Raw genomic sequence first — 11,782 nt, 5'->3', positions numbered from 1 at the left:
CAGTAAGTTCTGTCAATTTGCCAGCAACAGGTTCTCATGATGCTCAGATACAGTCCTCTGCACCCGCCCTCCGGATCGATAGAGCTGCGAGAAACTCCCCGTGGCGAGCATGGTGCCCGGCAGCGCCTCGTACGTACAAAGATTGAGTTCGACGCTCAGCCCTCCGAGTCCCTCGAGAAGCGAGAAGCGGGAAGCGGGAAGCGGGACCAAAGCAGCCCGGCCGAGGGTAAGTAATCCACGTTCAAGACCTCACGGCTCAGACGTTTTGCCCCAAAGTCGCAAGTCGGCTGCAGTAGGCAGGAGACACAGTACGCCGGCAAAACCGCTAATCAGAGCCTAATCCTCCTTTCCAAGAGCCGTCGTGCAGGATAGAGCCACCGTGCAGGAGCCAGCAGGATTTCACAAGCCTCGCCGCGCGCGGCCAGTTCATACCGCGGGCCCACTCTGCACCCCTCTGCCCCCCCCCCCCCCCCCCCCCCCCCCCCCCCCCCCGGGACATCATGTCACTGGCTTGCGCACCGTGCACGGGCTGTCCCGTGTTATGTCCGCCCCTCCTGAGTCCTGGGCAACAACGCACTGGTGGCCTGGCGTGCCAGTGAGGCTCACGGTTCTCCTCTCTCCGAGCACTAGTCCGATCGATCACGCCCAGCACGCACAGACCCACGCACGTACAGCTGAGCACAGTTATTTCGCAAGGACGACGATCCGTCGACTCCGTCTTCTGACGCACGCGCCGCCACCACTGCGCCCGCCCGGGTATCCGATCGAACACGAACACTGTGGGATAATGGATAATGGATAATGGATAACGGGGCAGCACACCCAGTGCGTGCATATGGGCATCGAGCACGTACGTCCACAGGGTCGGTGCTTTTCGCGGCGCACGTACTACAAGCACGACGATCCCGAGGAGGGAGTCCTGGCGCACGCGCCGCCGGGTATCCGATCGAACATCCACCGCAGCGGGAGCACATGCATATGGGCAGTCCATGAAGTTCAAAATATCCTACACGTACTGCAATGCGTGCGTGCGTGCGTTCGTTCAGCATGTACGTCCCGCCGGCCAGTACTTGCTAATTACAGGGTTCCCTTACCCGCTCCCCACTCCTCGTTATTATAGACTCAAGAGGAATCGAATCGATGCGATGAGGATGAGCGACGGGCTCACTGCATTACTTCAGAACTCCGGCACTCGGCACGCGCATCCACGCCCGTCTTTCCGTCCTTCCAGCAAATTTCAGCAGCAAATTTCCCCAGCTCCGCGACCCCGGCTTCCTCTCGCCCTCGCAAGTGCATTTTCACAGATACAGTTACAGTTACAGTTTAGGTTCAGTCGCCCGGGTATACCTGCTTACCGCATCCCGAACCTTCGACCTGCCCAAGTACTGGCGGCACTCGCTCCGGCCACTAGTACTCCCAGGTCCGCGGCTGGCACGGCGAGAGACGTCTGCAATCAATGTAGAGCGCATCGCTGTCCAACATCCAGCGTCCAACAGCGACCGGTCAACTCTGTCCCGCGTGCGCACGTACTACCCACTGTGCACGAGGCTCGGGCCGACTCTCAACGTTTCCAAATAAAAATAACGAGGTTTCATCGGACGTTCAAGCCTGGTATACTGTGCTCGTACGTACACCGTACACATGTCCGTGCACTCTTCAACGAGGGAGGTGGCCAGTAATTGCATGTGGGATCATCGCTCAAATTGGCATAGATGCTGGCTGCTGCAATGCCATGACCATACTGCACTTATGTATATGTATAGTCTATGTATTCGGGGCATGGCTGCAGGGTGGTTTCATAGTCCATTACGAGCTTAGGGTGAGACGTACGTACTGCTATCTACGGAATAGCACACGGTGCACGCGCACAACGAACAGAGTAACAATACGGTGGTAACAGTACGATACTAAATGCAGCTGCAGCATACACTCAGCGACGGCACAGCTACCAAGTAGTACAACTACAAGTGATACAATCGAAGAGCATCATGGCAGCACGCACAGCAGGGACTCCGAGTCCATGAGACCGCACACACACACGCATGCGGAAGACCCAACGTGCAGACTCGGAGTCCTCAAGTCATCAGCAATTCAGCCATGCGTAACGACATGTCAATGGTATTGCGGAGATTACAGGGTATGCAGCGAGAAGCAAGGGGGGGATATCATGATCAGCACGACGACGTCGGATATCTAGAGCAAGACTGAGAGAGCAAGGAGAACGGGAGTACAAACGCGCGAGCCGCCTGGCCCAACTGCCAGCGGAGCAACGACGATAAGTAGTACACAGACAGCGCGAAGAGCGAACACAAGCGACGGTGCCAAGACCCAAGACTATATGCGGGGGAGGAGAGAGCAAGCATGATGATGCGAGATGTATGTATGTGTGTACGATGAGCAGCAATGTTCGTGCAGGTATATGGTACGCGTGAGTGTATGCCTAGAATCCGTGGTCCGTTCTCCCGACACCGACATAGACACCAAGAAGTAAGAGGTAATACAGATATACAAGACCGATGCTGGGAGGGTAGATGCGCGTGGGCGTCGTAAAGGACGTGCGGGGCGGGCGTGAGGTGCGTGCGAGAAGGGCCTGTGGACGTATGCGGGAGCGACGAGCTGAAGCAGGCGAGAGATGTAGTGGCGGGCGTCGGACATCGTGGTATGCAGCGCTCCAGACGCTATCTTGGCGACGTGGTTACCAGACGTCGCGTAGCGTCGAGCGTTGGACGGGAACCGTCCGTGTATATGCGCGGGGTCACATGGTCACCGAAGCGAAGATACATACTGGGGCAGGATCAAGACGATCCTACGAGTGACATCAGAAACACGAGGAGGCGAAGCTAAGATGGCACACTCACTATACCAGCCGGATGCTGACGTCGAGGACGCGTACACGTCCGCGTAACGGTTCCCCACGGCATTCGCCCTAGAGAAGCCAGAAGAGTCGTGGCCGTACTGCGAAGCTTGCGGGTATGCCGGCTTGGAGCTCCCACCGAACACGTACTGTCCGTGCGCCTGGGACACGCGCGATACTGCATGGGACCGCCCCTTCAACCCCATGTATGCGCGGGAAAAGGAGGAAATACGTACGTGAGCTCTGGACGGAGCCTTGTCTGCGGTAGGACGAGGCCTCCAAACCCATCTCGGACTCTGAATAGCGCAGGTTCCACGCGAGAGACTGCGCAGGAGTCATGACTGAGGAGAACGTGGGGCTACCGCCCATGCCGGAGGTCGTGCCGGAACTGGGGTCGGTGACGGAGCCGTATCCGGAAGAGCTTGCGTCCCAAGAGTCGTTGTCGACCGTGGTCGGGTAGTCGAGGCTGATAGAGGGAGACGGGGAGCTCGTGGAGTCGTATACGGCCCTTGAGCTCGACCTTGGGGATGGTGGGGAATGGGGACGGAGGAGGTCTGACGTACGAGAGGACGTCTTTGTTGCTGACGCGGCAGCGGCGTATTGGAAGACGTCGTCTTGAGGGACGAGGGGCTCGTTGAGCTCGACTTGCCACTCAAGGAGGACGGGTTTCTGCTTGAGAGGGCCAACCTCGATGCCGCCGGGGCCGGGTTGAGTTGCTGCGGAACGGATGCCGTCATGCATGGCGAAGTTCTCGAGACGGAAGGAGTACATCATCTTGCGCATTTTTGGAGGGGCGTGGGTGGCGCGTAAAGGGACCTCGGGCATGGGGGACGCGGTGGGCTGGTCGGCAGGGACATTGACCTCGATGATGAAGGAGTCTGGGTCCTCCTCCTTGATTGGTGGAGTGGCGGGAGTGGACGAGGGAGAGGCGGGAGGGGGGCTTGTGGGCTCGGAGGGCTCGATAGTGTACAGGGCGGACTCGTCCCATTGCGCATTGTGGAGGCGGGAGGGAAGGCTGGGGGATGCAGAGGGAGAGACGTTGGCTGCGGCGGCGGCGGCGGCGAGGGACGAGTAGGAACGGGCGCCGGAGAGGTAGGACGGGCGGGAGGTCGGGGACGGGAGGGCGGGTGCTGTTGCGGACGAAGCCGAGGGGACGGGGAAGTGTTGTGGGTGGCGGGGTGGAAGGAGGGGACGGTGGGAAGAGTACTCGGAGGGATAGCTGTGGAGGGAAGACGGGCCGGGGGGGTTCGCGGAAAGAGACGAGGAAGATGACGTCGAGTAGGACGGTGATTGGACGGGCTCGTGGGTGTCCCAGACGTAGGATGGGCCGGCGGGGGCGGTCAGGGCGTAGGAGGGGTCGAGGGCGGGGGCGTGGGCATTGGCGGTGACGGCGTTGAGGGAGGGCTGGGAGTAGGAGAAGAAGGCGGCGGGGTCGTAGTGGGCGGCGGGGTCGGGGTAGCGGCGGTCGAGGGCGTTGGCGTAGTGGGCGGCAATGGCGGACATGGGGACGATGATGGAAGGCGATGACCGGCGAATTAAGAGGAGGGACAGACGTGGGGAGGAGGGGGCAGCAGGCAGGCGGGATTCCTTGTATATGTCCCCAATCAGCCGGTGCGATCCCAGCGAAATATCTAATATTTCGCAGTCGACCAGCGAGACGAGCCTTCTGCAGCACATCCCAGCGTCCCAGCCAGATCCGCCTTCCTCCCCTGCCTTGGCCCTGCCCATCTTCTTTCTTAATCCCTCCTCCTTCGTACCCCGGCCCTCCACCCCCCCTCCTGCTATATCGGGAAGGCTTCTTAGAGCGATCCGCGTGCTTGTGGCAAATGTTACGCACCAGATCCTGGCCAATTCGCGCAGTACGTACACGCCCCGCCCGAACCCTCTCAGATCTCCTCCGTCCGACGACAGATCTCCCAGGAACGCCAGTCGTCGCTGCGTCCCCTCCCCGCCACTCCGGCCGGCGTTACGACTCTGCACCGGCCTCCTCCCTCCTCCGTCTCCTCCACGCCTCCGACGCTTCTCAGCTCTCTCTCTCTCTCCCCTCTCCAGCTCGCGGCACCCAGGCCCGCTTCCGCTATCAAGCTCGCTCAGAACGCCCCCACTTCCCTCCTTCGCGCACGCACCAAGCACACGCGGCACGCGGCACAAATCCTTTGTGCCGAACGTTCGTTGTGGGATCGCAGCCCGCAGACGAGCCGCCGAGGCCCTTTCATCTCTTCGATCGCCAGCGAGAATCGTTCCAAGCTCCTTGCCTATCCAGCATCTTTTGCCCGGCGCTGTGTATTGTCCCAGACACGATGCCTTCCAGACCTGTCTCCTGAGTGAAAATAGAGGCTCAATAGCGCGCGCACTAGCTTGTTCTGCACCTCATCGCGCACCGGCTTCCGGACGAGACGCGCTGCTCACCTCTCCTGCTTATGGTCAAAGGACGTTGGCGGTCAGCGTCAGGCCGGAGGCACACCACTGGCGCCCATAACAACAATTACGTAATATGCGATCGGTGTCGGTGTGGCGCCTTCCCACGCTGTCCATCAGCCGCGTCGGGGGCGTCGTGGGAATCTTTGCGCTCACGCTCGGCCTGCTGCGTTTTCTGTTGTGTGTCAGGAATACACTGCGCTCGTCACAACAACACCGCCAACAGACACCGACGCGATACACACGCCAGTAAACCACCGCCCGAGTCCTAGCCCTCGCCGACATTACGGCACAGTGCACTCTCTCGCGGTTCCCGTCCAGACGTCCGCTCCGAGTCAGCCACCCGACGGTGCTCTCCTTCCCCGCCCGAGTTTCTTCCAGCTCGACGACTCGGCATGTGCCCTGGACCTGCGATCTTCTCTCGGCTCCCGCGTCGGTTTACTACGTAACACTGTGGTTTCCCAACCTGTTCTACGTACACAGCGAGATTGCTCCCGAGCCGGCGACAACGGCGTCTTGAAGCAAGCCCTAGCGCACCCCAGCAACGTACACGTCCGAGTTACAGGCCCCCCACCTACAGCCTCCTGACGTGCACCGCTGCCGAACAAGCATTCGTCCATCGCATGTTCGCAGCCCCCATCGGCCACCCAGCTGCCAGGCTTCTCCCATCTCGCCTCACCGGCGGACGTCGATGCGTCCCGCGCCCTGCCGCCGGCTCGGACTCCCGGCGTGCGAGTCGAATCGAGAGCTTTGCGGTCGTGTTCGTGTTCGCGTTCGAGTTCGAGTTCGAGGTGCGGCCTCTCATTCTGCCTTCACCTTCTCTCATTGAAGGCGTGGGCCCCTCGTCCGCGAGCAGACCGCGCACGTTCATTGAACGCGAAGCGTCACCTTGGCCGTGCGCCGTGCACTAAATGCCGCACGCACGCACATACACTGCTCCGAGGCCTTCCTAGGCGTGCACAGCAGGAGGCTACAGACGGCGCGATCTGCGGCCGCTCGGAGTTGGGAGTTGGGGAGTCTGCTCTGAACGTGAAACGTGAACGTGACGGGGTGGACCGGGATGATCTTCATCCTCCTCCGGTCGCCGAGCAGCACTAGTCTTCTCCCTCGAGTTCATACTCCTTCGGGCTTTCTTAGACTGCCGTGAGGATGGGGATGAAACATGCGAATGCAACAAGCGATGGGACGGCGCGGCGGCTGGATGACATCATGGATTCAGCCCGCAGGCTCTGGCAGATCGGTTTGGCATCGGCTGCTGCATGCTAGTCTCCAAACAGTACTGGTTACCCGTCTCGTCTGCAGTGTGCAATCTCCATCGTCATCGTCCATGCCCACTACAGTGCTCTCCTCGTCGACCGGTCACCGGTGCACCTGCGCGAGCGTCCCCGTCTTTATTTCGCGTCGTCGGGTCACCGATGTCGTATGTACGCAACCAACACCTTGAGGATAATAATGCCCCGGCACAAGCGCGCTCGGCCGCATGTGCTCCCGTTCCACATTGCCGCTATGACTCGCTTCACCCATCCGTGCTACGCTCCCTGCAGTTTCCAGCATCCTGGTGCGGTCCAGGGGCCTCCATATTTCTCCTATTATCCGAGCCAGGCGCGAGAACCCGCCGTGCGCTCTCTCTCTCTCCCACAGAACCAAGGGAGAAGCCCCGGCGGATGGCGCGAGAAGCGCTCGCATATGCATATGAACGGCCGCGCTGCAGGGTCGGCGTGATAGATGACTGAATGCGTGTGCGCGCTCTGTCGGCTTTGGCGTTGGCGGGTGTACGTGGATGATTTTTTGTTTGAGCTTCGAGCTTCTGACTGGAGCGGGTGTGCAACCCAGCTCCTGCATCATGGATGTCCATCTAGTCACCATAGCTGCCGCCGCCGCTGCGATTGAGCGTATATGTGGTCCGGGCGGCCCGTTGGGTGGTCTTGGTGCGGGGGGGGGGACTCCCTCAGCGCCATCGGCTGCATGTGAACTGTCAGGGTCCACGGAATTCACAGAAGACAGAAGAGAAATGGAGAACACGGAAGGCGCGAAGCGCAGCAACAGAGGCTTCTCGCGAGGCGGCGGTTTGACACCTCGCCGTGTTCCCAGGATAGGCTTTGTCGCGGTTGTCCCTTGCAGCGTGCGCTTCTGGCGACGCTCGCTGCCAGCTGCCAGTGTCGCTGGGACCCGCAGGAAGGTTTATCAGAGCTCTAAATCAAGCCGGAACTCTGAATCTGATGGGGGCTGCTGCGGCAGAGTGGCGGCAGGAGCCCATGCAGACGGCGGTACCGATGGATCCCTGAGGATGCATATTTGGTCCCGGAAGCTCAGCGTACTGGTCCGTCCACGTTGCGTTCTGACTCGAGCGTTCGGAGGCCGTTCGGAGGAGCCCTGAGGTGACTGCAGCAACTCAACCTGTATGCGCCCTCGAACTCAACTGGAGCCGTATGTAACATGTATTATTCCCGCTTCTTCCTGTTTCACGCATCGCGAGTGCTCACCCGTCTGCCAGATAGACACGAGTCAAGGTGCCAAACTGGCCTAAGCGAGAGAATTAGGATGTTGATTGTGTTTCAAGCGAGAGACCGTTCTGGTTCTGCCTGAATGGTGTTCCCGTCCTTCCGGCCACCTTGGCTCGAGAGGCGACGGTGACCGGACCTGGAGGCTGGTCTCGAGACCATCGACCTTGCCTACACAGCCGCCGCGGCAAGCTCCGGATATCCACTGTCACTCGCTGGAGTCACTGTATTCAGTATGTACTCAGACGTGAGTACTTGAGTAGTGGTCCCTCTCGTTCTTCCCCCCATGGACCGGACGTTCTCGTGCTGACTCAATGGCACCCAGGTCCCTGCTCGCACAATCGGTTCTTCCGCGACCCCGCCATACATTCGTATGCACTGGCAGTGACCCAAGTTCGCCGTCGTGCGTCATCAGGGCTCGCAGTGTGGGATCCTCCGGCAAACGAAGTCGAGAACCCGCACCCAAACCCCACGCGCGCTGGCGCTGCCATATGACCATGTCGGTATTCCCCGTCGCCTTATCCCGCAGCGATGTCTCCCAGCTGATAGCGGGAACGTCAGAACTTACTGTCATTGACAGTGTCAGATGGCAGCGGCAGCGTCGACACACCATAAATCTGAGTATACTTATGTACGCACACTCGGACTGAGACTGGCAGTGATTGGTGACTGGCGACTGGCCATGGCCCCCGGTGACAGGGGATCCAGATTCAGGAACGCATACATGCAGGGCACGCTCCCGCGCCGTCGCAACCGCCGCGCCTTCCGTGCCCACCACGCCTCACTAGCGTGCTCGAGCCTTGCGTGCGTGCGCCGCAGGCAATGATGTATGTGACAACCCCGATCACCACAGAACCCCTCGCAATCCACGTTCTCCGGAGTCGCCCTTACGAGAGCCATCCGGGCCCGGGGCACGGGAGGCTTTCCCTTCCCTTCCCTCCCTGAACGCCTGCTGACGGATGCGAATGCTTGTCTGCTCCACTTCAGCAGGTGGGCCGTGGGTGGCCTGGGCCGTTCCTAGCCCGTGCAGCTAGTAAGGCTGAGATACGCTTGGGTTGTGGGCGTGCGTCCGTGCGTCCGTGCGTCCGTGCGCCGTGCGCCTGGTTGCTTTGTACGCGACTAGTGACTGCGTGTCTACGTGTCACCTGGAGTCCTCCATCCAGGTGCCAGGCCCAGCAAGTACTGTGCACACCCGTCACCCCGGTCGCCGGTGTGGCGGGGCCCCCATGCTTACTTCCCGGCTCTATTAATATTAATGAATCTCGCGTCCTCCGTTGCGCAGCCACCGTGACCTCGCACGCTATTGTGGGGACCCTTGCGAATGTGAACTCGGAGCGCGCTTCCGCCACGCACCCGTCGGCCGGCGCAGTGAGCTACGTACTGTAGTTCATATCTGCGGGGGCGCACACGGGCTGCTGCAAATCGCGGTAGGAAGGCCTGCTCCCTGCTCCGTTGGTGAAGTTAAACTAGCATTTAGGAGCTGGCTGGTGGTGCCAGGGGATCATGCCGGCGTAGGTGCTGAATACTGTACTGAGCCTGTGTTCTCTAGATCTTCGGCCGGCTGCCATGGGCTGTGGGCAAGGCGTGCGCAGTGCACGGTGCGTGCTGATTGCCCATGACGGGACAGTCATCTGCGTATCTCCGCTCAATGCCCGACCTCCCGATGGACCGACCTCTCCCCAGCCGCCAACGCCAGAAACGAAGTCGGAAACGCCGACGCTTGCCCGGGGCGGACACTGGATGTGGAACTGGCGTGTGGGCGTCATGACGCGTGACGGTGAAGAGTTGTGAATACGCTGCACGGTCGGCGCTGCCGGTGCGCCATGCACTCGGGTCGTCGTGCCAGGCCGGGCGGGGTGATCCGTCAGGTAAGAATTAGACTGATCTGTCACCTGCAATGTGCACTAATGACTGATAGATATATATGTACATCGCCAGGGCCTCGATCGGAGCTATATAACACAGCACATTTCGGGGTTCATGCGGTACGGCAGTAAACCACACCATACCCTGCGGTGCTGCTGGATCGAAGGAGAAGCGAAGCCGTGGTTCAGTGGGATGCTGCTCCGGGTATGTCCGAGTCTGCTGTGTACGTACGTGCGTACCGGTGGTCGTTGTACCTTCGTCACCTCGTGCTCACGCCGCGGGCCCTCTTACTTGGCGCTACGGGGGCGACACTGGCAGCTGCTCATGATTGTGCTTGGGCCGCTGCTCGGCGCGCCTGCACGATATATGAGCCAGACCGAGACGCCATCCGAGTCCAAGCCAGTACTACTACATAGGTGGCGCGCGCGAAAAGCACGGTCGAGCACGACTGCGCGCTACGAACCGGTCGGCGGTCAGCGATCGGTGACCCGGGATCGCCGAGGCGGGTTCGCTGGGTTGTGGTTCGGTGGACCCGGTATGTGTCTTCGTTTCTGCTCTGCATACTTCGATTGCGGACAGCGTTCTCACGGGCACTGCAGGACGGCTTCGCAGACGCATTCAAGGGCGGTGGTACTGGGGGCAGGCCATATGAGCCCGCACTGTAACCGTTGGGCTGGGCGAGGGTTCGGCGAGCAGATGTAGTGCTCGTACGTGTTTTCTCTGTCTTCCTGGTATCACGGGCATGCTTCTGACGTACGCGGGATCCCTCCCAATGTCATCGATTCATCCCTCGATGCGATGCAGAGGGAGAGACCCACCATGCTGGATCGAAACCTCCCGTTCCGCATTTAGCGCTATTGAGAAAGCGAGCACAGCCTGGCCCTCACATGCCCACGAACCTTCTGCCGCGTTCTACCCTCCCGCTGCCCTCCCGCTTCTCCGAGCATGTGCCGGGCTTCGAGGGTGTGGGGGGGGGGGGGACCACTGACCGGCGGCATCGCACGCACTTCCCAGAGTGCGAGCAATAATATGTTCGTGTTGCGTGCATAATCGCCAGCTTCTCTTCCGCTGCGGATGGATCTTGAAGGTTGCCCGGCGAAGAACCGCAGGACGAGGCGTCCAGGCCCTGTGAGGCTCCACCAGCCCACGAGCTTCGAGCGAGGCGGCACTTGCAGCGGGATTCTCATGCTGGACCGTGGCGGTCCAGCGATAACCCCCCGCGAGCGCTGAGGCGGCCGCGGGCTGCGTGCAAATATATGGGCCTTGGGGTGGCCGTCGAGAAGCGAAGGGAGGTGCTGTGGATTGTGGTGGAGAGGTGCGCTTCGATTTCGTGATTCATGGATTGAATGCGTTCCTGAACTTCCAACTTTATTCTGCCTGTGCCACGACGGCGTACGGGATGGCGAGTCTAGATCCTGGACTTTGGTACGCAGGCTTCTCGCAACACGGTACACGGGAGGTCGCAGGCGTGGGCTTTGGGGACACGCAACAGCAGGGGAGGAGGGCCCGGCGGTAAGGTTCAATTTGGCGCCAAACGGATTTGCTCAAAGTTGCTCATGGAGAAAGTGGACCAGAACTATGCGAAGACGCGACGGCGAATCCGCATATGCAAGTATACTCCCTGGCTGTCAGGAGAGTACGTTGAGGGCCCCTAGACCGGCTGCACGGAGCATTGAACGAAGTCTGGCTTATTGAACCCGTGCGCCGTGCGCACTGAGGGATGCTGGCCACTGGCCAGTAGTCGCTCGGTGCGGGTGCCCTCTTGGACCCGCAAGCTCAATTCGCCGCGGCTAATGTCTCCTTTTACGACAAACGCCGTTGCAGACTTCCGCTCAATCTACGTCGTTCAATGGCATCCTGCAAGCGTCGACGCATCGACCCCGGCCCAGACTCCCGTCTTGACATCCCTGCCACTGGTGCGACCGCGAGCTCAGGCAAGGCCAAGGCTGGCTTACCTCATAGACTTGACACCTTGTCCCGAACAGAGTCAAATAAACCGGGTTCATGACCAACGCTCGCGAGCTTCCCTCTCAATGAAGAGCTGTTCTCTCTCAGGCCCTACTTCCACGACGTCGCGCTTCTGTGTCCACCTCGGCCCTCTCTCAGCTCCGCTTGGCACCCGCGCCGTGTTCGTCTGCGTGTT

General features: G+C 60.5%; 7 protein-coding genes across 7 annotated transcripts; 6 read left to right on the top strand and 1 right to left on the bottom strand.

Annotated features, from left to right (window-relative positions):
* The first annotated feature begins 499 nt into the window (after positions 1–499).
* On the top strand, positions 500–911 carry L226DRAFT_43816 (uncharacterized protein). The gene has a single exon (XM_067674787.1). The coding sequence runs from the start codon at positions 542–544 to the stop codon at positions 800–802; it is 261 nt and encodes an 86-aa protein (XP_067535966.1). The 5' UTR covers positions 500–541; the 3' UTR covers positions 803–911.
* On the top strand, positions 912–2,015 carry L226DRAFT_43817 (uncharacterized protein). Its single transcript, XM_067674788.1, has 2 exons — positions 912–1,049; positions 1,121–2,015. The coding sequence occupies exons 1-2, from the start codon at positions 1,021–1,023 to the stop codon at positions 1,677–1,679; spliced, it is 588 nt and encodes a 195-aa protein (XP_067535965.1). The 5' UTR covers positions 912–1,020; the 3' UTR covers positions 1,680–2,015.
* Positions 2,016–2,795: 780 nt separating this feature from the next.
* On the bottom strand, positions 2,796–4,357 carry L226DRAFT_570428 (uncharacterized protein; the record flags this gene model as incomplete). Its single annotated transcript, XM_067684437.1, has 3 exons — positions 2,796–2,806; positions 2,859–3,032; positions 3,091–4,357. The coding sequence occupies 3 exons, from the start codon at positions 4,355–4,357 to the stop codon at positions 2,796–2,798; spliced, it is 1,452 nt and encodes a 483-aa protein (XP_067535964.1).
* Positions 4,358–5,333: 976 nt separating this feature from the next.
* On the top strand, positions 5,334–5,986 carry L226DRAFT_534310 (uncharacterized protein). The gene has a single exon (XM_067680640.1). The coding sequence runs from the start codon at positions 5,349–5,351 to the stop codon at positions 5,523–5,525; it is 177 nt and encodes a 58-aa protein (XP_067535963.1). The 5' UTR covers positions 5,334–5,348; the 3' UTR covers positions 5,526–5,986.
* An 898-nt stretch (positions 5,987–6,884) lies between these two features.
* Positions 6,885–7,722, top strand: L226DRAFT_43801 (uncharacterized protein). The gene has a single exon (XM_067674782.1). The coding sequence runs from the start codon at positions 7,053–7,055 to the stop codon at positions 7,647–7,649; it is 597 nt and encodes a 198-aa protein (XP_067535962.1). The 5' UTR covers positions 6,885–7,052; the 3' UTR covers positions 7,650–7,722.
* Positions 7,723–9,339: 1,617 nt separating this feature from the next.
* L226DRAFT_570427 (uncharacterized protein) lies at positions 9,340–9,564 on the top strand (the record flags this gene model as incomplete). Its single annotated transcript, XM_067684436.1, has 2 exons — positions 9,340–9,346; positions 9,401–9,564. The coding sequence occupies 2 exons, from the start codon at positions 9,340–9,342 to the stop codon at positions 9,562–9,564; spliced, it is 171 nt and encodes a 56-aa protein (XP_067535961.1).
* A 32-nt stretch (positions 9,565–9,596) lies between these two features.
* L226DRAFT_559984 (uncharacterized protein) lies at positions 9,597–10,304 on the top strand (the record flags this gene model as incomplete). Its single annotated transcript, XM_067683330.1, has 4 exons — positions 9,597–9,641; positions 9,712–9,843; positions 9,958–10,174; positions 10,219–10,304. The coding sequence occupies 4 exons, from the start codon at positions 9,597–9,599 to the stop codon at positions 10,302–10,304; spliced, it is 480 nt and encodes a 159-aa protein (XP_067535960.1).
* Positions 10,305–11,782: the final 1,478 nt, after the last annotated feature.

This window comes from Lentinus tigrinus, assembly GCF_003813185.1.
Source record: "Lentinus tigrinus ALCF2SS1-7 unplaced genomic scaffold L226scaffold_10, whole genome shotgun sequence".
NCBI classification, from domain to species: domain Eukaryota; kingdom Fungi; phylum Basidiomycota; class Agaricomycetes; order Polyporales; family Polyporaceae; genus Lentinus; species Lentinus tigrinus.
This window is presented reverse-complemented; position numbering and strand designations above follow the sequence as displayed.